General features: G+C 35.6%; 2 protein-coding genes across 5 annotated transcripts in view; one reads left to right on the forward strand and one right to left on the reverse strand.

Annotated features, from left to right (window-relative positions):
* The window catches only part of FGF7 (fibroblast growth factor 7), a 58,227-nt gene extending 40,240 nt beyond the window's left edge, over nt 1-17,987 (reverse strand). Inside the window, exons 1-2 of one of the 2 annotated variants that reach the window (XM_043555459.1) lie at nt 17,679-17,987; nt 16,540-16,916 (exon numbers count right to left, since the gene is read on the reverse strand). In XM_043555459.1, the coding sequence (XP_043411394.1) occupies nt 16,540-16,825 (286 nt within the window). In that variant the 5' untranslated portion in view covers nt 16,826-16,916; nt 17,679-17,987. The remainder of the gene's footprint in view (nt 1-16,539; nt 16,917-17,678) is intronic. The other variant, XM_043555460.1, reaches the window with a different exon arrangement.
* The window catches only part of FAM227B (family with sequence similarity 227 member B), a 202,409-nt gene that overhangs the window by 116,065 nt on the left and 63,642 nt on the right, over nt 1-22,702 (forward strand). The window lies entirely within an intron of this gene.

Genomic DNA, 22,702 nt, shown 5'->3' on the forward strand with positions numbered 1-22,702 from the left:
ATTTAAGAATTGAACAGAGAAAAAAGCTCAGTTCTAGGATGTTGCTATTTATACCAGACACTTCAGATCCCCTTCCATTTGCTTTCCTTCTTTCCAAAATGATACTCTGTTTGGGCTTCTACATGACACCTAAATCTCTACTCAGTTATTACCATCTACCAGTTATGTGCTGCCCACACCACTCAACAGGTTTGTTAGGAGGGAAAGACTGGAAATGGAAGAGGCAGATAGGGTAAGACTCCTAGAAACTGTGAAGGCAGAAAGTTCCTATCTTGAAGCCTGCTGTATTGCATCCCCAAGAACCAGCACAGCTCCTGGCACGTGTTAAGGGCTTAAAAATATCTTTCAAGGGAATGAATATGTAAGATCAGTATTTGGGTTTGTGTTATAAATGACCAATTATAATCCATTTGCTGATCTCTTTACCCTGTATAAACACTGGGGTTTCACTTTATAAACACTTCAGAACAATGTTCTCCTCTCTCTGATGACTCTCTTATTTATCAAAAACATACCCACCTTTTAACACCTGGTGGAGAATAAAAGGGAAATGATCCTAGTAGTAAGAGTGTTTAATTAAATAGAGGAGACTCAGCTAAGCTTTTCTTTTACAAATCACAATAACAATGTATATTGCTTATACAATGGATGTATTACTTTAATTACAGAATTAAAAACCAGAAGACTTCTGATTCTAATCCAAATAAGACTAGATTTGTTGTGTCTCAGGTCTCTCATCAATAAGATGAGCACAGTGAACTAGATCAATACTTTGTATACTTTTTTGGGAAACACAAGTACTTTTGGGAACCTGACGAAAGCTTTGAATCCACTCCCTAGTATTTGGTATACAATTTTTTCTTTCCAGTGTTTCTAAGGGCCACAGGCAAGACTCCATGTCAAGGTCCCTGGACTAGATGATGTCAAGGGTTCTTTTGAGCCTTATTAGCTCCAGAATGGAGCTGTTTTTGTCTCATTCAGCCCCACTCTGTAGCATTGTGAAAGAAATTAGATGTTTTGCTTTCAAGTATTAACACACACTATATGGTTTGCTCTCGAAGTTTGCAGTAAGAAAAGAGAGCCACATGCCTCCTAATGAGATCTTAAGCCAAATTAGCAGCTTCTACAAGGACAGCTGTCTATTAGCTATCTATTCTTCAGGCTGATTTCACAAACGTGTTGCTCTATTATTGCTTTAACTAACTCTTTATTTATACTTTGATTCCCAACTTGACTGAAAGGTTTTCTGATGCAGAAACCATATGTGGTAGCCAGCCTTTGGTTTGGCCTATAATGATCACCACCACTGGGCATTCACATCCTTGTGTAGTTCCTTCCCACATTTTACTGTATGGTCCATATGACAAAGAAAATGAGGCAAACGTGATGGTATGTCACATGTCGCTTCCATCTTGAAGGTGTCCTCTCTTTCTTCCTCTCTTTCTCTCTCCCTCTCTCTCATCTCTCAGTCTGAGGGAGGCCAGCTACCATGTCACCAGGACACTGAGGAAGCCTATAGAAAGGCCCTCATAGTGAGGAGGAAGTTCCTGGCCCATAGCGTGCTATGAACCTGAGGCCTTCCAACTACCATGGGAGAGAGCTTGCAGCAGAGCCTTCAGCCCAAGTCAAGCCTTGAGAAGATTGCAGCCCCAGCTCACAGCTTAACTGGACCCGCAAGAGAGACCCTAAGCTAGAACCACTCAGCTCAGCTGCATTCAGATTCATGACATTCTGACACTGTGAGATAAATAAATATTGTACTTTGGCTAACATTTTATGATTAAAACCTATTCAAGAAATCTGCTCTAACCCCTTTAAAACAACAACAACTGGGGCCCAGTATAGTTAGGAACTTACCTAAGGTCATTTAATTAATTAATTAATTCCTGGAAGGAAAAGGATTAAAGCCCAGGTTCCATAATACCTAATACAGTGTTATTTCCATGTTCCCATACTGCCACTTACTTTCTATTCAATCCAGTCTACTCCTAGGTGGTAAATAATATGTATTAATGTTTATACTAAAACAGAATTATTGGCATGATAAACTAAGACTGATAAGTCATAGATGAATTGTTCAAGCCTACTTTTCTGCCCTTTCTCTTCTCCAATGGACAATCTAGTTCATTCATAAACTCCTATCACAAAAAGTTGATAGAGGAAAGTAATGGATATTAATTAACATGTACTAACTTTGCTGCTTGTGGGTGGTTGTGGTGAGATTTTTTGGTAAGAATAGAATTTTCTGATAAAAATTTTCAGTTAACAATAGATATTAAACACCAGGTCATTTTTGTGAATAATGAAAATAACTATTTTTTTAGTTACTGCTTCTACATCCTTCTTCAATGACTCCTTATTACCTGTAGCATAAAGTTCATGTTCCCTAAAATGGAAAATAACTTTCCAAGAATGAGACTTCACTACATGCCCATCTCTCCCTACTTCCTACCTTGAAGGGTATACTTCAGAAACACTAATTCCCATACGTACGTACCTCCTGATATGCCACTCAGCTTTTCCTCATGTGCTATTTTCCAGGAGGGGATGCTCTTGCTGGATTCCCTCGCCCATTCCCTACCCACTTCTCTAGCCTGGTTCACTACCACTAGCTCTTTAAGATCAAGGTCAAACATCATGTCCTTTAAGATTCTTGCTCTGTCTCTCCCAGGTTATGTTACCTGCCCTCCACCATGGTCCCTCCTTGAACATATTTTTATCACATACTTACCATATTCCATTAAAATTGAGTTTTTGGTGCTGATCTCCCAAATAGGCTGAAATGTTTCAAATAGTAGGTCTCCACCTATACATCTATGTATCCACACAGCATACAATACATGGTCAGTCAATATTGCAATAAATAGTATTCTAGATTCTGAAAACAGCCACTGCAACTTTGAGAATAAAAACATTGTAAGATATTTTTAAGATATTGAAAAAAAAAACCCTAAGTTTAATTGGGTCACAAATAATGTATATGTCTAGTTTTCAAAGATACTATGATTTTTCAAAGAAAAAACCCAAATATTAAAAAGATAGAATTCCAGATATACTGTCTTTGCAACAACTCATCATTTTTATCCCTCCTCCTTTTTTTTTTTTTTTACCTTTTTTTTTATTGGGCAAAGTCCTAAAAGGATTAGAAATAAATTGAGAACATAGCAATCATGGACAAAAGAAAGAACCAATTTGCTAGTAAGCTATTTCTCTTTCAACCTATCCTGCAGAAGTGCTTGTTAGAACAAAGTCTCTGCTGTTTCTTTTATTTATTTTTCTATTTGTTCTGTTTGGATTTAGTGGCCTTTAGAGAGGGAAACTATCTGGCCATACTCCTAAAATTCTCTGACTTACTCTCTGAAATGTAATTGTATATATATCTATTCTATAATAATTATGCAGACACTAATGAACAGAAGCATAAATATTTTAATAAATGTCAGAAATGTGTTTAAAATGCAACCAAATTAAATTTTGTAGCATCTTTAGTAATTTGTATGCAAAATAAACTGAAAGTTTCTATGCCAACTCAGGGGAAGACATGTGGAGATGTTTTGTACAAGGAACGTTGGAATAGAGTTTTTATTTAATAATAGGAAAATAATGCCAAGTACTCATTAGGTCATTTTATAGAGAAGAAAATTTCAGCTGTTTATAGTTCTTCATATGCAAATTATCCCACTGCATGGTTCAAATTCATGTGTGAGGTTTTGCTAACAATAGTGACTGTATAGTGATACATGTAATGATAACCGAAACTATGCTTTGTAGTTAAGCCTCCTTGGTCCATATTTCAAATCCAACAGTTAGTAACCATGGAACCTAGAGTAAGTTACCCAACTTTGTGACCTGAAGTTGCCCCATCTGCAAAATGAACACAACTCTGCCAGCTTTATAAGTCCTCCATGAAGCTTAAATTAGGTACTATGCAAAAAGTGTTTAGCACAGTGCCAGGCACATGGTAACCCCTCAGTAGGTTTATTTCTTTCATTGCAGGAAGAAAAAAAAATGTTATTGAAAAACGCCTTGCTTTTTCCCCTTTAAAGTTTCTTAGTAACTTGTGTTGGCTCTAAGGAGACTGGAAGGTTTGAATCAGTATTTTGAACATGAACTTTTTGCTCTTTAATATTTAGTAATCTTAGTCACAGAGTGAACTTACCAAGCCTGCTATTTAATATCTGCTCTCTGTGAGTTAACTGACTACCCAAGATCTTCCAGAAAACAATCCAGTCATTGCACATAGAGGATTTGGTATGATCATTTCAATCACCAGCTAATTTTTTAACACCAATCTTTCTTAATTAAAATGAACAAAACCCGGGGCACCTGGGTGGCTCAGTCGGTTGAGCGTCTGTTTTCAGCTCAGGTCACGACCTTGTGGTTTGTGAGTTCGAGCCCTGAGCCCCACGTCGGGCTCTGTGCTGACAGCTCCGAGCCTAGAGCCTGCTTCGGATTCTGTGTCTCCCTCTCTGTCTGCCCCTCCCCCATTCTGTGTCTCCCTCTCTCTCTGCCCCTCCCCCACTCACACTATCTCTGTCTCTCAGAAATAAATAAATGTAAAAAAAAATTTTAATGAACAAAACCTAAACAGGCCTATGTATAATTTTAAAACTAGAACTTGTATACTAGCAAGCTTATCGGCAGGCCAATTTTCTGAAGGTCTTTTCCTTTCTTTCTGTGAAGCGGGCTAGTAGTGCAACTGCAAGCTTACAGCAAAGAGGTATTTTGAGAATTAATTAGAATGGAATGAAATGCTCTGCATCAATTTCGATATTGACATGCATATTTTAAAAAATTAACATTATTTTAGTTATCTACTTATGTTTAGTTACTCAGTGAAAATGTTCCTAGTTGTACATTGTGTAATTTTATATAGACTAAATTAGATTTATGAAAATAACAAAATGTATTTATGCATAGTAAAGTAATTTTAATAGTGATGTTAATGTAAAGTGTAAAACCATTAAATAATACTTTAAAACATCATGAATGTCCATCAACTGATGAATGGATAAAGAAATTGTGGTTTATATACACAATGGAGTACTACGTGGCAATGAGAAAGAATGAAATATGGCCCTTTGTAGCAACATGGATGGAACTGGAGAGTGTTATGCTAAGTGAAATAAGCCATACAGAGAAAGACATACCGTATGTTTTCACTCTTATGTGGATCCTGAGAAACTTAACAGAAATCCATGGGGGAGGGGAAGGAAAAAAAAAAAAAGAGGTTAGAATGGGAGAGAGCCAAAGCATAACAGACTGTTAAAAACTGAGAACAAACTGAGGGTTTATGGGGGGTGGGAGGGAGGGGAGGGTAGGTGATGGGTATTGAAGAGGGCATCTTTTGGGATGAGCACTGGGTGTTGTATGGAAACCAATTTGACAATAAATTTCATATATTAAAAAAACAAAAAAAACATCATGAATATTGAGTCTAAGTACAACTTATGGAATTATTCTCATCTCCCTTATGGATGAATTATTATTCAATATCCGATCTGGTTCAAGCTAATTACAAGAAAATTTCAAGACCAAGTTTGGTCAGAATCTTTTCAAAGTCGAGAGCACCGCCTTATGTCTATTAAGCATCCAACATTATTTTGTAATGCATTATTGGTACAGGGAGTTGAGCACAATTTCTCAGAAATAGAGACCCCTCAATAGACTTATCTAAGTGGGAAAATAACTCGCTTCACTGCCTACTTCATGATTCAGAGGAGATAAAGCTGTGCACAGCTGCTGACTACTGAGTGCACCTGCTTAAATAGTTATAACAGGGGATGCATCTTTAGTGAAAGTTGGCTTGTCTTAAAGAATGCAGCAGATAACTTCCATAATTTTGTCCTTAAAAGATAAATATATGCCTCAAAACTGTTGTTTCTCTCACTTTTTAGGAACTGCTTTGGGAAAAATATCCTTCATAATGATAATGTAGTTTTTAGGGTGAATATTTATGAACACCTGACTTAAATAGGTTACAATTATGATCAAAGATTGAAAAGACATTAAAAAGAAAAAGTATGCAGTTATCCAGACAAACACTATCATTCCAATTAGCAGAACTTAAATTATGCCTGTAGAAAACAGTTACCCTTTAAAAAATAATTATCCTGTAAAGGAAATAGTCATTTTTAGTAAATAGAGTGGTCAAAGGCTGAAAACTGAAAAAGAGCAAATGTTATTCTCATATTTTTAATTGGGAAAAAAAGGGGGTTTACTTTCATGAGCTTAACATTGATACCTGGCAAGATATTAAGTCATTTTCCATTTCCCAGCCTCTCAGCACTGTCTTATTACCAGTCATCTACAAAAGTATTTCCTCTGAAGGTAATTATTTGTCCTCTCTCGTTCATACTGCTCCTCATCTTTTAGGTCATTTTCTCCCAGAAAAGACTTCCATGCCCATTTCCTCAACTCAAGTGGAGTTAGGCAACCCTCCCCCAGGCAGTTGCTCTGAACCTGCCCCCTCTGACTTGTTGTAGTTTACCCTCCACCCTCAACTAAACTGTTAATTCTCTGAAAACATGGACTGTGTGGAATGTTTACTATTGTAGCCCGAGTCTGGGGTAGGGAAGGTATCAAGAATATTTGTGACATTAGTAAAAGAATGAAAAAAGTGAAGACCTCAATCTTTCATAGTTTTGTATGATGTCTTCACTATTCATGCAAACAAGGGAGAAAACTGTCCACTGCCTAGAGATGCCTCAATATGAACCAGACTGACCAGGCTCTTATCAGAAGTACAGTTTGAGACACTATAAAACACCAGAAGACTATCCGAGGATCAGGCTACTGGCACTAAAACAAAGTGAGAGTGTATTCACCAACTTTCCACTTCTCCCCACCTCTCTCTCCCTATGCATTTGTCCTGTCCGCCCTTCAACACTAGTCACTGAGTCCAGGATCAATCTTAGATGTGCTACTAAGTAAGGAGATTCCCTATCCAAAAATTATCAGCCCACTGCTTGTTTTTACTAGTACAGCTTATTTAATTCTTAAAGACTTTTCCTGTCTGTATCTCCTTTGCATGCAGACATTCCTTAAACCAATATCAACTAATTATCATTGTTTTCTGCATATAGTTTTTGATATGCAGGAATTAGTTGACAGTCAGATGAAAATAATTAGATGCTTTGAGCATGCCTCGCCAATCATCCTTCCAGTATTACCAGCTACCTGGGCCTGCTTAGATCATCGGCCTCTACAATAAAATTTTTCCACCCATCCCTTGAAATTACCTAGAAAAACATGAAGCCAAATAGGTTCTAGAGGCCAATACTTTTTTTTTAATATTAGAGAATACGAGAGAAGAGGGAAATGAGGTGTACTAGTCTTATTTCAGCAAAACTTTTCATTCTTGCCTGCATTAAATTTTCATGATCATTTAGTAATCAATTTCTTATCCATAATTAATTTTAGATGTGTGACAGCTAAAGATAAAATATATCTTCCTATACCACTGGGAGACAAAAGGAAGAGTAAGACATGATGCTTATCTTTCCAGAACTTACATTTTTTAGCGGCATTGCCAAGTGCAAAGAGACAGAAATGTAAGACAAGGCAAATGTGCTACATATGGCTGGAAAGGCAATTCTATTTAACGTCTCCAATAAGTGACCTCTTCAAAGGGTATTGAAATTAATTCATTAAATTAGCACTTCTTCAGGTTATGCTATATTTAAAATTTCTAAATAGTTTTTGGTCAGTAAATAAAACTTGTTCTTTATTGATGCAATTGAAATAACTTCAAACTTTGGCTCTAGCTACTAAAAGTCAAAGTTTATTGTTTTTAGGTACATAAGTAAGAATTCTTCAATCACGTTCGAATCCTAAAACATTTTTAGGTTAATGGATGGGAAACATTTTGGTCAGTTTCTAGTTGCAAATAATAGGTACTGGACATCACTTCACATTATGAAAATGGTCCTTTAAGCTGCCCAGAACTCAGAAAAGAGCTTCAAGCTAAGCTTAAATCTCATTGCAAATCTTTGGATTTCAGCCCAGCTTACATCTATACCCAAAATGTTACCCTTCTTATCCAAAATCATATGCAGCCTCCTGACTTTGGCACAAATTCTTGGTTCAAGGTCATTCTTAAAATATTGCTTCAGGTCCATTTTGTAGCCTTTTTATTTGGAACAAACAGCTGAGTGGAAGCTTGATTTAGTTCTTCACTACACCATAGAGAGATCCGTAGGCAATAACTCTCAAATTGCAATTTAATGAAATTTAAATGTTTTACCTAAATCGGAGGGGAGAGTTGGGGGGGCAGGAGCAGTGTATTCTGTTGTCAAATAAGTTTGAGAAGCCATACAGAATCTCCTGGAGTTTTGGAATTTATATTAGTATAAATTAGGCTCAGAGAATTTCTACTGTGAAAACTTGCTCAACTTTATGTAACCTACTATTTCCCAGTGAATTAGCCATAGAAACTATGCTGCAGACAACACCATAATATCTCGAGGGACACTAGTGTTCTAAGAAACAAAGTTTGGAATTGCTGCTTTAAGAAAAATCTGCATCCTGAGTTGATTCTGAATTTGATCCCAAAGCATTTTCTCAACATTATCTACAATTACATCTAAATTTCAAATAGGCAGATAAATATAAAATACTGCATGATAATTTTAGCATAAGTATAGTATTTAAGGATATTGAAATATACCTAATTTGTCTTATATTAATCATAAATATAAAGTGAGTTTGAGTATAGTCCTGATAAATAAACAAAAATTATTACAATTTTAGGCACAAATTTAATGGATTCAAACCTGCTATTTGAGTGTCATCTGCAATAATCTGCTATTATTTCAACCCCTCTGTACACTATTTAGTTTTGTTTTGATCTCAGAAATTCTCTCACTATTGTCTTATCCATTATTGCATCCCATTGCCCTTATTCCTTAAGTGCATCAAAAAAAAAAAAAGATAACAGAGCCATGTTTTATGAGGATCCTTTGTGTTTAAATCCACCCTAAGCTTAAAATGCAGAATCTAGGGCACCTGGAGGGCTCAGCTGGTGAAGAGTACAAGTCGATCTCAGGGTTGTGAGTTCAAGCTCCATGTTGGGTGTAGAGATTACCTAAAAATAAAATCTTCAAAAAAATAAAATGCAAAATCCATTTATTTTTATATAAAGTCCTTTGTTCCTTTCCTCTCTTGCCTATTTCTTCTCCTGTTTGCAAAGATGTTGTCATCCTATTTATTCTCAGAAGGACACTAGCTAATGGTTGTAGCAAGTACTCATGCCCACTCCAGGAGAAGTGATTATGTTCTTCTGCAGGGAAGTTGACTGGAACAGTCAGAGAATCTCTAGAGCCAATTCTCCCCAGTATACATCACACCTTTTACCTCTGAGAATGATGTTCTAAAGGCAAATTTTACCTGGACATGAATATTAGATAATTCATTTATCTGCTTCCTCATCCGAATCCCTTTGTGTTTGTATTTTACTACACAAACCCTTTTGTGCAACTAAGGTAAATAGCTTTAATGACATTTGCTTTGTTAGCAAATTAGGTATAGCTTCTCCACCTAAGTCAGGGGCAGATATAATCTCAAATGTAGATATAAGTCTTGGTCAAGAAACAGTTAAGTATTCAGTGACTTTTTAATGTGGCTTTCTGAACCATGTGAAAGGCAGAGGATTTTCATTTTCCAACCTATTTTGTGTGTAGAAAGACTGGATATGAACCTGGAGTACATTATACTGGGTGAAATAAGCCAGAAACAGATGGACAAATACTACATAATACTTCTTGCAGAAGGAATCTAAAATAGTCAAACTCATAGAAGTGGAGAGTAGACAGGTGGTTGCCAGGGGTTTGGGGGAGGGAGAAATAGAGAGATATTAGTTAAAGGGTCCTAACTTTCAACTGTGCAAGGTAAGTCCTAGAGATATACTATGCAGTGTAGTGCCTATGTTTTATACTGTTGTATTGCATATTTAAATATTTACTAAAAAGATGGATCTTATGTTAAGTGCTCTTATCACAAAATAATAATAAATTAAAAGGCAGGAGGGAACTTTTGGAAGTGATGGATATGTTTATGGCATAGATTGTGATCATAGTTTCACAGATGTACAGATTCATCAAGTTGTGTACATTAAATAAGTACAGATTTTTATATGTCAAAATACCTCAATAAAGTGTTTTTTAAAAAAGAAAGTTTGGAGATGGTTCAGAAAAGTAAGGAATTTGTATAGAAGCCCATTTCATTTAATGAATTCTTTTTTTCTCCATATTACTTAGATATGCACAATCTCTGCCTTTTCTTCTGTGTGCCACATGTGGAATTAAAATATAGAAAAGTATTATATTCCAACAGTCATGTAAAAGAAGCTACTGTGCTACCAGAAGTTTTGATACAGAAAAAGAAAGCTAGGATCCTTAGAAATAAAAGAAAGCTTACTTTAATCCCAAACTTACAAAGAAAACAAACCTCTAGTTTCATGTCCTTTTCAGTAGTCTGGATAGACCCTCTAGGATTCTGGCTTCTTCCTGCCCTGGGTTTTCTAGACTTGAGGTTGTCTCTTTAAATCACTGCCTTGAACTCTGTGGGGTGGCCATAGGAGGTGAGAGCCTAATTTGGGGACATCTGAGTCCATGGTCATAAGTGGCTCATTTAAGTGCCAAGTAAGCTGGCTTTGATGTCTGTACTCCAGGTCCCCTACTGCATCACCACTTGAAAGTGTCAGAAGAGATTCAGATCTGCCTGTCATTCTGAGACTGTGGCACAGGACCTATTCTTCCCTGGGATGAACTCATTCACCAAAGAAGCCTTTTTACATAGTAGCTACAGAGCTGTCATCACATGCATTTCCAGGCCAGTTCACCAAATATTGGAGCCACAGAGATTTGTCAGAGAGGTCAAATGGACCCAGAAGAACTTCCTCAATGCATAATTCAGACAGTCATTCCTGTTAGGCCCATTTTGAAATCCTCCGGGGTGTAAGTTAACTATGGAGCCGTCCCGGGGTTCCAAAATAATCCTGGGACACCTGAGGGGATCCAGGCTGAATTAGAACCCTTGGTCCCATTAACTAGTGGTTTTTTAACTTCATCAGCACAGTAAAATCACTAGAACACTTTAACAAACACCGATGCCTGAGTCTTTCCCACCTACTCAGGATTCTGACTTAATTGAACTGTGGTCTCCCAGTAATCTAACATGAACCTTCGCTGTGATCCAGGGCTTCTCAGGTTTGGCAGTGTGTCACAATTATCTGGGGAGCTTTTAAAATTCCTGGTGCCCAGGCTGTGCCCCGAATGAATTAAATAATAGTCCTTGTGGGTGGAACCTGGCATCAGTATTTTTTTTAAGTTCCCTAGCTGATTATAATATTTAGCCAAGGTTGAGAGGTAGGGAAACTTGGAAAAGGGAATTTTTTTATATATCTGAAAGCAGACTTCTTGCATTCTCTCCAATTCACTTGGGTCTCTGAATGCTCTAAAACTGTAGGCTAAAGAGTTGTAATACAGCTGAGTCACAGAGGAAAATACATGTTCATATGCTCTGGGTTGGTATATAAATGAAAATGATGGTCAGTTCAAATAAGGATTTACAAATTAAATAAGAGATACACCTGTGGCAATTAATTATTTGAATTTTGCAAGTGCCAGACACTTGTATTAGCCAGTCCCCCTCAAAAAAAAGAGGAAAACTATACAATGAAAAATAATCTTTATTATTAGAATTCTCAAAGGGTAGCTAATATTTCCAAATCTGCTCCCCAGCAGTTTATCCATCTTCCCCTAATTTAAGGCCTTGACAACTTAACTTACTCAAGGGAATGCAGGCCACCAGTTCTACAGGGTACCATTTTGTCAGTAATTCTCAGATTGTGGGTCAAATCCATAGATATGTTCTTCATTGTCTATTTTTTTAAGGTGGTTGCCCTGGTTTTCTTATTTTGTTTTGATAATGTGAATTATTGTTCTTTTACATAAAGGCTAAGAGCTGTTTGGAGCATAAGCAAGTTTACTGTCTCCATATTTAGAGGTGGTATGTATATTTGCTAGCTATTAGCAGAGATTTGTGCTGAGTAGGATCTTATCCAAAGAATTGTTGACAACTGGATTGCTGAAGATTCTGTGGCCAAAGTCAAATCCCACAACACTGTGTTTATTTGCTTTTTGCCAATTGTTAGGCCATATCCCGTCACAGTCTAACAATCCAAAAGAGAATGTTGCCAAATCATTGGCTAGGTTTCAGAATGGCTAACTCTTTGCTTGCTATGGAACTTACAATGCTTAATTCTACTAAGTGAAGCATACTTTTTCTTGAATCAGTGGTTTAGCACAATTAAGGATTTCTTCTTAAAAGGAATGGGTGATATTGACCATTGTTGATAAGAGTAACTGAATACCAAAAGCAAGAAAATTATCTTGAGGGACTGAGTTCTTTGTTCCACATCTGCCTTGCAGGGCGGTTGACAGTTGCCCGGTGCACTGCTGCCATCTCTCACTTGGCACCTCGAGTCCCAGCTTAAACAGCAGTGTTATTTCTGTCAGGTGTGGACTGATTGACTCTGTCTGTTGATGGAGTGCCTGGTCCAAAAATTATCTAAATTTACCCTTTCACCTTGTCTCCAAGAGGAGAGCTCTAACGACAGCAGAAGTGTTGACTATCCATTACAAATCCTTTTAAGATGTTATTACTGGGCATTTTATGCTTTTATTACCATTATTATTAGTTCAGGTTAGGTTCCAGTTGCATTGCTTAGAAACATACTGCAAGACTAAATGTGGAATCATCAGAGAAGACAGACTTTTCTTGCCTCCTGGGTGAGACTAGTATGCAATCTGAGGACCAGTTCTCCAGTGACAACTCCTGTCTCCTCAGTGTCAGAAATGTGGTCCAGCATCTCCTGGCCTCTCATGAATTCCTACATTTATATAGTTGGGTCTTACTTATCTGTCTACTAATACAAGGCTTATTTTTATTGGGTTGCTTGGTGTGCTTTTCCTGCAATTTAGTCCTTCTAATCTAAATTTAAAATACTTCACAAGACAACACTATAAATTAAGACTGAAGTGAGATCCTCACAACCCAGGATAGTTTCAGTAATTTTTAAAATTTCCTAAAAAATGAGACATGAGCTGTCATATCCGGCTCCATACCACTCCCCTTGTCTTCCTCTAGGCCTTCCATCTACCTACCCAACCCAATCTTTTGGAAACAAAATTATATACCCATATTTTTTTTTACCTCTTCTACTCACCCCAGTCCATTTTCTTAGCAATATCACATTTTTATGAAGGAGTTATCCTTCTGCTAGTGAAGTAAGCAGTCCTTCAAAACCTATTAATATCATCAGGTAATTTTCCTCTTCATCCAAAGCAAAGCCACAAGAAAAGAGTGGGGACCTCATAGTAACTCAAAGAACAATTATGTTTCACACAGCTGACATCTAACTTTTCATGCAAAATTTTATCATCTAAGACATTTAAATCTATACCATTTTAAAAGACCTCCACAGAAGGCGTTTAACAACCAGCTAACAAATTTATGGGATCAGAACACTGAAAATGAAATTCAAAGTGCTATTCTAATGTATCACACTTTCTGAACTCTGCTGCATTTTACTCCAGTAGACAATCCAATCACCTTTTACTCTCATTGTAAATAGGAAGGAAATATCTCTTGTTCGTTTGTTCATTCATTCAGTTAATGATTGAGGAATGTTAATAGTTTTCATATTTATAATTTCAAGTTTTTTGTTCTTCTTTGACTTCTTAAACAAATTTTATTGAGCACTTCCTTTGTACCTGGATACAGTAGCTTCAACTTCACATGTGTCAATTTGCATGTTTTATGTAGGGGACTTAAAATTAGTAAGGCTGCCCCTTAAATAACAGGAAATAAATATCAGAATTCTCTTCTAATAAGTTATTCTCCATATTTTTCAATGAAGTAATTACTTTTGTATCTTAGGATTTCCTGTTGACAATTGTGGATTAACTTCTTTTTAACTATGGTGAAGCCTGACTGACCCCTTCTTCAAGAGGATAGCAACACAACCTGACAACAGTGTTAGGGTTTACTTAAAGGATCCCATTGAAAGCTTCCCTTTCGAGGAGAATTCACCCTATCAAGAAAGTATGTTTATATATACAGCCTATGAAAAGCTTATAGATGTGAAGACTATATAATATATACCATGTCTTTATGAACATTAGTATTGTGGCATTCTATTTATGATACAGAAAGAGTTTCTCTCTCTCTCTCTCTCTCTCTCTCTCTCTTTCATTTTCACTGTAGAATTAGAATAGAGGAGAAATGGTGTGCCAAATTGGCCTTATGGTTACTCAAGGTTAATGCTGAATTGTGTTTCAGATATAAAATAACTTTGGCATTTTGTGTATGCCTACAAATGCCGGAGTTTAGTGGTTTTTAAGAAACTTTAACACAAAATAAAACACATATATGAATGCATCCCAGTTGTAGATATTTTTCATCCCAAATAATTACGTATACTATTCATTTTCACTGGATTTTACTTCTAATTTTTCACTTTTTCATTATTTGACAAAAGCATTCAAAAGGAATTAGTGGCCATGTACAAGAGTTCTACACAGTGTTTAGATTTGATAACCATATTGGTACAATTTCAAATTAGTTCCGATGGCTCATCTTATAATGGAGATAATATTCACTTATCTCACTCAAAGTATATAATAATTACATAATGAGTACTTAGATCTGTTCATACTTATGTTATGGTTTAGAATAGAATAGACTGTAAGAACTAGTGAGTGTATTAGAGATCATCTGTATATACCCCATATCTTAGAGATGAAAAAACTGAAAATTGGAAAGAATTAAAAATTTTTCCAAAATTACTCACAGATAGGGAATAGACCTATGCATCATAATTTCCACGTGGGCTCTGTCCTCTTGTTTCTTCTACCAGGTTCCATTATTCATGATAAATCTCATAACTTTTAAATAAATTGATTATAATCCAAATTCTGTTGCTCATATAGAAGTGGCTATCCACAGAAATTTTCTCCAAATAGTCATTTCTTTAGCTAAAGTTTAGTATAATCAGAACAATCTTCCAAGACTAACATGATAATTTTACTAATACCAGTAATAATTAAACTATAACTATTAATAATCCATTAAAAAGGCCTTAGTGTTCTATATCAATTATGTTTAAAAAGAAGATCCTCTCATTTTCATATTGGAAATATAATTCCCCAATTTCCCACTTATTGGCTCATTAGTTAAGAAGCCTAAAAACCAAGGCACCTGGGTGGCTCAATCGGTTGCGTCCAACTCTTGATTTCAGCTTAGGTCATGATCTCATGGTTCCTGCATTAGGCTCTGTGCTGGTAGTAAGGAGCCTGCTTGGATTCTCTCTCTCTCCCTCTATCTCTACCCCTCCCCTGCTCGCTCTTGCTCTCTTTCTAAAATAAATAAACTTTTTAAAAAATCCCTAAAAACCATTCATTAAACAAGCAACAAAAGTTTCAAGTACTCACTGCAAGCCTTAAGCAAAATGCACTGCAAGTGCTTAAGCAAATGTTTACACCATCATCCCCCGGCATTCTTTTTCAATTGACTTTAATATGCATAATATTATAAGATGATAATATAATAACATTGTTCAAGTGCTAGTAATACAAACCATTTATTTTCATTCAGGGACTTTAAATTCTTACTATTTATATCCAATATTCTACCTTATTAAATTTAATACTATTGAAATTGTTTGTTCATCATAACTTCTAAATGACAAATCCAACCCTGATATTTCAATAGGACAAAAATAACTAATTCTTGGAGAAAATGTAAGGTACACTAACAGAAAATCATGGACTTAACATCTCTTGCAACTCACTTTTATTTCTTCCTTCACATTTACATTTCTCTTAAGGTAACACAAAATTATGGCATGGAAGATTTAAAGAAAATGTTAGGAGGAACCTATTTTCTTGCTTAGGTAATTAAACAAACAACCTAATACAAACTCATTCTGACATGAACAGATGGACAGATTCCCTTCTGTTTTATAACTGTATACAATTGCACAAATCCCTGAAAGCATTTTTGAGCACAGATTATGTATTTTACACCACAGAAATATTTTTTCAAAGAAAATCTAATTGTTTTTTTAAAATGAATTTTCTGTTCCTCACACTAATAAGTTTTTGTTGAGCATTTACTGAGGACTCTTTTAGAGTTCCTAATGAGTTTTGCTTGAGGACGGTGATTTCCATCTCAGTGTGAATAATATCATTTATATTTTGCGTAACTTACAAGCATTTTGACCGTAGGACATAGGGATTATATTTTCAAATTGGCTTGGGTTATCAGCTCCAACCATAATATTAGTAGATTTGACCTGTTCCCAGAAGATGTTATTGGAAACATAGTTCAACGATCCCAATTTAGAGAAATTAGAAGATGATAGGGTTTTTTTTCAAAAAATCGAAAAAGAAAAGTAAGAAAGCATGTCACTTGAAAAATGGTTCTTTCACAGATTAAGGTTCATAAGCAGTGCTATAAATAAAAGACATTACTTACTGTAGTTGTTCTTCATCTCTTGGGTCCCTTTGACTTTGCCTCGTTTATCAATCCTCAGATACCACTGTGTTCGACAGAAGAGTCTTCTCACTCTTATATCCCCTCCTTCCATGTAATCATAACTTCTTGTATGTCGCTCAGGGCTGGAACAGTTCACATTTGTAGCCATTTGCTCTGGAGTCATGTCATTGCAAGCTAAAGATATAGTGCCCACTAGACAGATAATGTGAAAGCATGATCTGTAGAGCAAAGTTGGCAGGATCCATGTCAGTATCCATTTGCGCATTATAGTGTAGTGCTCCGGGTGTTCATGAATAACATAATGAAAATTAAATCTTGAGTTGATTGTTGCTCCTAGGTCATTGACCTCTTCCTATCTGTGAATTGTAGATTGATTTAAGAAAGAGTAGTTGTTTTTTTCCAAATTGTTATCCTTATCCTTTTAGTTCCTGATAACAATACAGGATTCCTCCTTAAATAACTCTCAGTTGGTATTTCCTTATAAAAACAGGTTGCACTAAGTTCAGTTGCTGCCACACTGTTTACTACTGGACTTCTGTTTGCCATGAGACATTAGGAATAGGGAGGGGAGGCAGGGGAAGATGAAACATTGTATGTACAAATGTTAGTGGGTAAATAGTATTATAACATGCAGTGTAGTTGGTACTGTGAAGGCACATTTAAAACAACTTTCACAGAGGATGTCAACATCTTTATCTCTCTATATGTAGATTTAGAAAAGTTATACATTACTAGAGACAAATCAGAATATGATTATACCATTTATTCTGATTGCTGTTTGGTAAGAAACATCCTGCAATTAGAGCTATTGATTTAAATTAAGTCCTAAAATTACTACTAACAAAGTATAAACGCTTTCCCTAGATTTGTTTATAGTATGCTTTTATGTTTGTGGTTAATCAATTATTTTCTCTTGAACTACCCACATTTCTCAAGTTAAATGCCAGTATTGTCTGTAGAACTTTATGTAAAGTTCTACAGCATAATTACTATACATAATTACAAGGCTCAAAAATCTGGTAACTTTACTTTTCCCCTCAGCACTAAAACAAGAGAAAGAAGTAAACTACTAGAAATCCACTCTGCATTATTTTTAAAAACAAATAGCAGTAACTTACTTGTTCTGTTGATAACAGCTGGATGCACAAGAATTCCATGTCTGTTGTCTGCCTTGTGCAACTTGAGCCTCTCTACTGTAGCTACAAACTATTTCTTAGCTGAGAAATTCTCCAGAAGAATCATAATTGTTTCCATAAATCAACAGGCAAAAGGATTTTCTCTCTGTGTGAGAGCGTGTATGCTTGTGTGTGTGTGTGTGGAGCCTTTTTATTCAGGGCTTTTCGATAAATACCTTTGCTGACCTCATTGGAAGCAATTAAAACTTAACCAGTGAGCTGTTAGTTGAATACAACAGCAAGAATAAAAGAGGCTTATATAGTATTCATTCAATGGTCATGAGAGGGAGCTATGAACATAGTTTATGACTAAATCTACCAGTGGGTACCTACTCTGTAGAAACAGATCTACGATTCTGAAACAGTTAAAAGGGGAAAAGGAATTTTTTACACCATCTTTACAACGTAGCAGTTGTATATAAGTTGAAAAATATTCCTTTGAACATATATATAAAAGGGATTTTTGCTAGTTAGAAAATCTTTTCCATAGCTTTATGATACATGCATTTCTCCTATTACTTCTTTGTACTCAGAATTTTAAAATAAAACTAATATGTGTTTATTAACTCACATCTTAGTGCTCTGAAGCACTGTGTAGCTGAGTCAAGGGTATATCTTTTCATGCAGAGGTATTTGACCATTGTATATGAGTATTTTTTTATGTTTTATATTCCTAGACTGAAACTTAGAACATCTAGTTTCTTATTTGAGCTGAGCCACTAATTACCAGTATGACCTTGGGCAAGTCACTTGGCATTTCTGAGTCTCAGCTACTACATTACTGCATTTGTAAAAATAGTGCATTAGTCTGTGGTGCCCTGTAGTTTTAAAATTCTATGACTTGGACTTATACTAACTACTAATATAAGGAAGAAGATGCATACTTTCAACAATTGTAATTCTTAAAAATTAAAAATAAATAAAATGGTTTTACAATGGTTATCAATGTTTGACTTTTGCCTCAGTAAGAACATTAGCACAATAAATAAGTGTTACTCTAGGTATGAATTATAAGAGCTATAGTTAATGTAAGTTAAGAGAAAGCTATTTTACTTTTCAGCATGAGTTTTCCTCCCCTTTATTTCCTGTTCTGGCCTACAAATATAGTAGTGGCCCAGTATTTTATTAGTTATTTGCTGCAAAATGATTGCATTGTTAATCTAAATCAATATTTAGGAATGTATATTGAAATTCTCTTTCCCATGTTCATACTCCCAGCACACACGCACACACACACACACACACACACACACACACACACCACTTGAAATGCACTACTTTACCACCAGGTGGTGCATGTAGACCAAATAGGAAAAGAAAATTAAGTCCTTTCAGATTATAGTGTATGTGATTTCCTTGCTTTTGGGCAACAAAATCCAGAGCATGGAATAGGTTAAATGTACCAAGTTACTCTTTAGGCATCAGATATTGAAATTTGTAAGTTTATTAGAGCAGAGGAGCATGGAACCTTCTCTAATTGCATCTGTTGAAAAAGCTAGATAAAAATTCTATCATGTATTTCTCCAAATGGAGGAAGAAGAGAAGGAAAGAAAGTATGATGTTGCTGTGTTCTGAACCATCCCACCATGGGCAACAATAAAGAGCAGTGTCAGAACTCCTGGAACTTGGATATTCCTTCTAAAGTGAAAATTGTTAACAGTCAGTTCACATGTAAGGATTTTCAGAAGCTACTAAATCCATCTGTTCCACACTGACCCTACAGATTTTAAACTAAGAAATCAACAGATTAGAAGTCAAAATTTGCTAATTCAATGCTCAAGATTTAAATAAAAGAGATGGACAGTTTGTTGATAAAGAGTGCTAGGGCCTCCTTAAAATCTGCTAGATAGAGTTAGCTGTAAAATTGGAAACAAAGTATAAAATTGTGATCTCTTCACTTTACCTTCATTAGATGTTATTGTACTCTGTGATTTGAAAATATAATCCCGGTAGTATTAATGAGTGGCTTAATCTCAACAAGGGAACTGTATTTAAGTCTTTTAAGAAACAGTGCCTGATACTTGCCTAGTTTGATATGGGGATAGAATATATAAAAAGAATACAGAGGATCTATTTCAACAAATATCATGAAAACATTAACAGCTGTTTAAGTATGATTACTCACCATCTAGTTTTGCTTAAGCAACCTCTGTTATATCCCTATTTCACAAAGAGGTAAATGATAGAAAATTGCTTTTGTTTAATGAATTTTGCATTTCAATAATTTTAAACCCATGTCACATTCATAAGTATGTATAATGTAATCAATAGAAGGGAACATCAATCATTAAATATTTTCATTATTTTACCTTTTTATGTCCTATCCTGTTCCACATCCTCTTAGCTCCCATTCTTTATCAAAAAGTATAGACAATCATTGTTATTGGTTTCTTGTGTATCTTGTCAGAGGTTTCTATGCATATACAGGCAAGTTGAATACATATGTGTGAATATATATATATACGCATATATATTTTTTACTTTTCCCCCTTTTATACAAAAGTAGCATGCCATAGACAATATGCTGCATGTTGCATTTTTTACTTAATAAAAATAGAAAGTCTTCCCATTAGTATTTAGTAAATTTCCTCATTTTGTTTTACAGCTACATAGTACTTCATTAATGGGTATATCACAATGTATTTGTCTAGCCTTCTATTGATAAACATTTAATTTTTTTCCAGTCATTTTCTATTACAAAAAAAAAGCTACAATGAATAAAGTTATAAATGTGTCATTTTTTTACTGTGCAAATATATTTGTAGCATCAATATCCAGAATTTGTCCATATATATAAAATTTAGATAGATATTGCCAACTTAACCCTCCACAGAAGTTGTACTAATTTTATAATTCCACTAGCAGTACAGAAGTATGATTCTTGTTCAGTATAGTATATTATCAATATAGTATATTAATATAGTATAGTATAGTATAGTATATTACTAATCTGACAGGTAAAATGGCATTCATTATAGTTATGCCTTGGGTTTCTCATCTTATTAAAGGAAATGACTATCATGGACAAGTACTGTAAGGAAAAGCTACAAACACCAATGTGATTTTATTACAGAGAATGAGAAGGACTGTGGTGTATGAAGAAGCTGCAGAGGTAGCCATGGTCCTGTTGGGCTATGTCAGGGAGTTTGATCTTCATCCTAAAAGCAATAGGAAACCACTATAGTATGTTAAGAAGAGTGACATGAACAGAACCACTCTCCCTGCTCTATTTTGTTTTAACTCCAAATTTGTTTAACTCCTACTAGCATAAGCTTATGTAATATTAAATTATGTTCATTTATCCTATTTTTCTATTCTCCGTATTGTCAGAAGATAGCCAAACTTTGTAAATGGAAAGGAAAGATGTGGGAGAAAAAAGTCATATACACTTCCTGACTTGGATAAAGTCTGAATCCACTTCACAGGGTTCTTCTGAGTGCCTTGAAAGGAAGGGAAGCATCAGAGTGCCTTTGGGAAGCAATCTGGGAAAGTTAGAGTCCTTAGACTGGGGAAATAAAAGTCTATTTGGGGACCAAGCTCCTGTATATCTAGAAACACCATAGCACACGGCAGAAGCAGCAGAGCTCCAGAGAGTAAGGAGAGCAAGGACTGCCTCATGTGTCTAAATAGATGGAGCCATAAGTACCCCTCATAAAGATTTCCCATGTTTCAAAAAGAAATCTGGAAGCAGCAGGAAGCCCATACTTGAAGGAACTGTGTGAACAGAGTCAGTGAACACCCAGAAGTAACTAGAGTAGACAAATGACTTGAAAATCAGAATCCCTTGCTTTGTCCTCGAATCCAACACCATCTTGAGGCAGAAGAGGGGAACCCAGGAACAATAGAGGTTAAGTTTTTTACCTCTATTATTTACTTGGGGGGGGGGATAACATTCTCAAAGTTAATGCAAGGTTGATTTATAAACATAAATTTATATGTTATTTCTTACATATTTGAGATTATGGTCCAAGATTTGTTTCCACTGCATTCCTCTACAGCTATCATCACACTGTGGATAAACCTTCATCTTTTCTCCTGTCAGTCCCATTCCATAATTTTTTTTTCCATTCCATTAATTTAGGCCCAACTTTGGATCCTGCTGTGTACAACCCACATTACTTACTTCCTTGACCCACTCACTAAACAAATATTTATCAAATAGCTACTTGGTGCCAGATGTTGAGATACAATGGTGAATATTCTGGAAGTGATCTCTGACCTTACAGAGTATGCATTCCAGTGAGGGAACAAACATAAACATGTATATCTGTCGTGTGAGTAAATGGGAGGTGGACATTAGGATGCAACGAAGATATTCAAGGAGATGGGGGTAAATGGGTAGAGGCTCCTCTATTTTAAGTAGGAAAGGCCTGTCTAAAGAGATAAATTTTAAGCTTCCTTGAACAGGAATGGCTTCAGGTATAAGCAATGGGGAAAATAGTGATAGATAAATGAAACAAAAAGTAGGCAGGGACCAGATCATGAAGAAGTTTGAAGGTCATGGTAGTAGGGGTTTGGGTTTATTCTAAGTGCAATAGGAAGCTGGAGTGTAGGTGTGTCTGCTCCAAATCTGATGGACCTGGTCAAAGATAGTGGCTTAAACTCAGGAGTAAAATCTCAGAAGTAATTGAGCAAGCCTGGGGTCCCTATAAATCCTCAGCTTTGTAAACTTTGTGGTTACTGTTGGCATAATGCCCTAACATTTTAAAACTAATTGTACATAAGGATACAAAGTCTGAGTCATATGTTCAAAATTGTGGTGTGCTTCTGACTCAGCTGTATAAATATCTCAGTTTACAAATGTAACTTGACTCTTTGTGTCTCTAAGTCTATAAAAATGTATGTTTTATTTAATTCTATATTTATAAAAAGTTCTCTGAAATGCTAATCTAAAGCTAAAGTTCTCAAAAATGTATTATTAATTTTCCAAATTACTATGCAACTTTAGACCTAGAGAAAGATATCTA

This window comes from Prionailurus bengalensis, chromosome B3 (assembly GCF_016509475.1).
Source record: "Prionailurus bengalensis isolate Pbe53 chromosome B3, Fcat_Pben_1.1_paternal_pri, whole genome shotgun sequence".
Classification (NCBI taxonomy): Eukaryota; Metazoa; Chordata; class Mammalia; order Carnivora; family Felidae; genus Prionailurus; species Prionailurus bengalensis.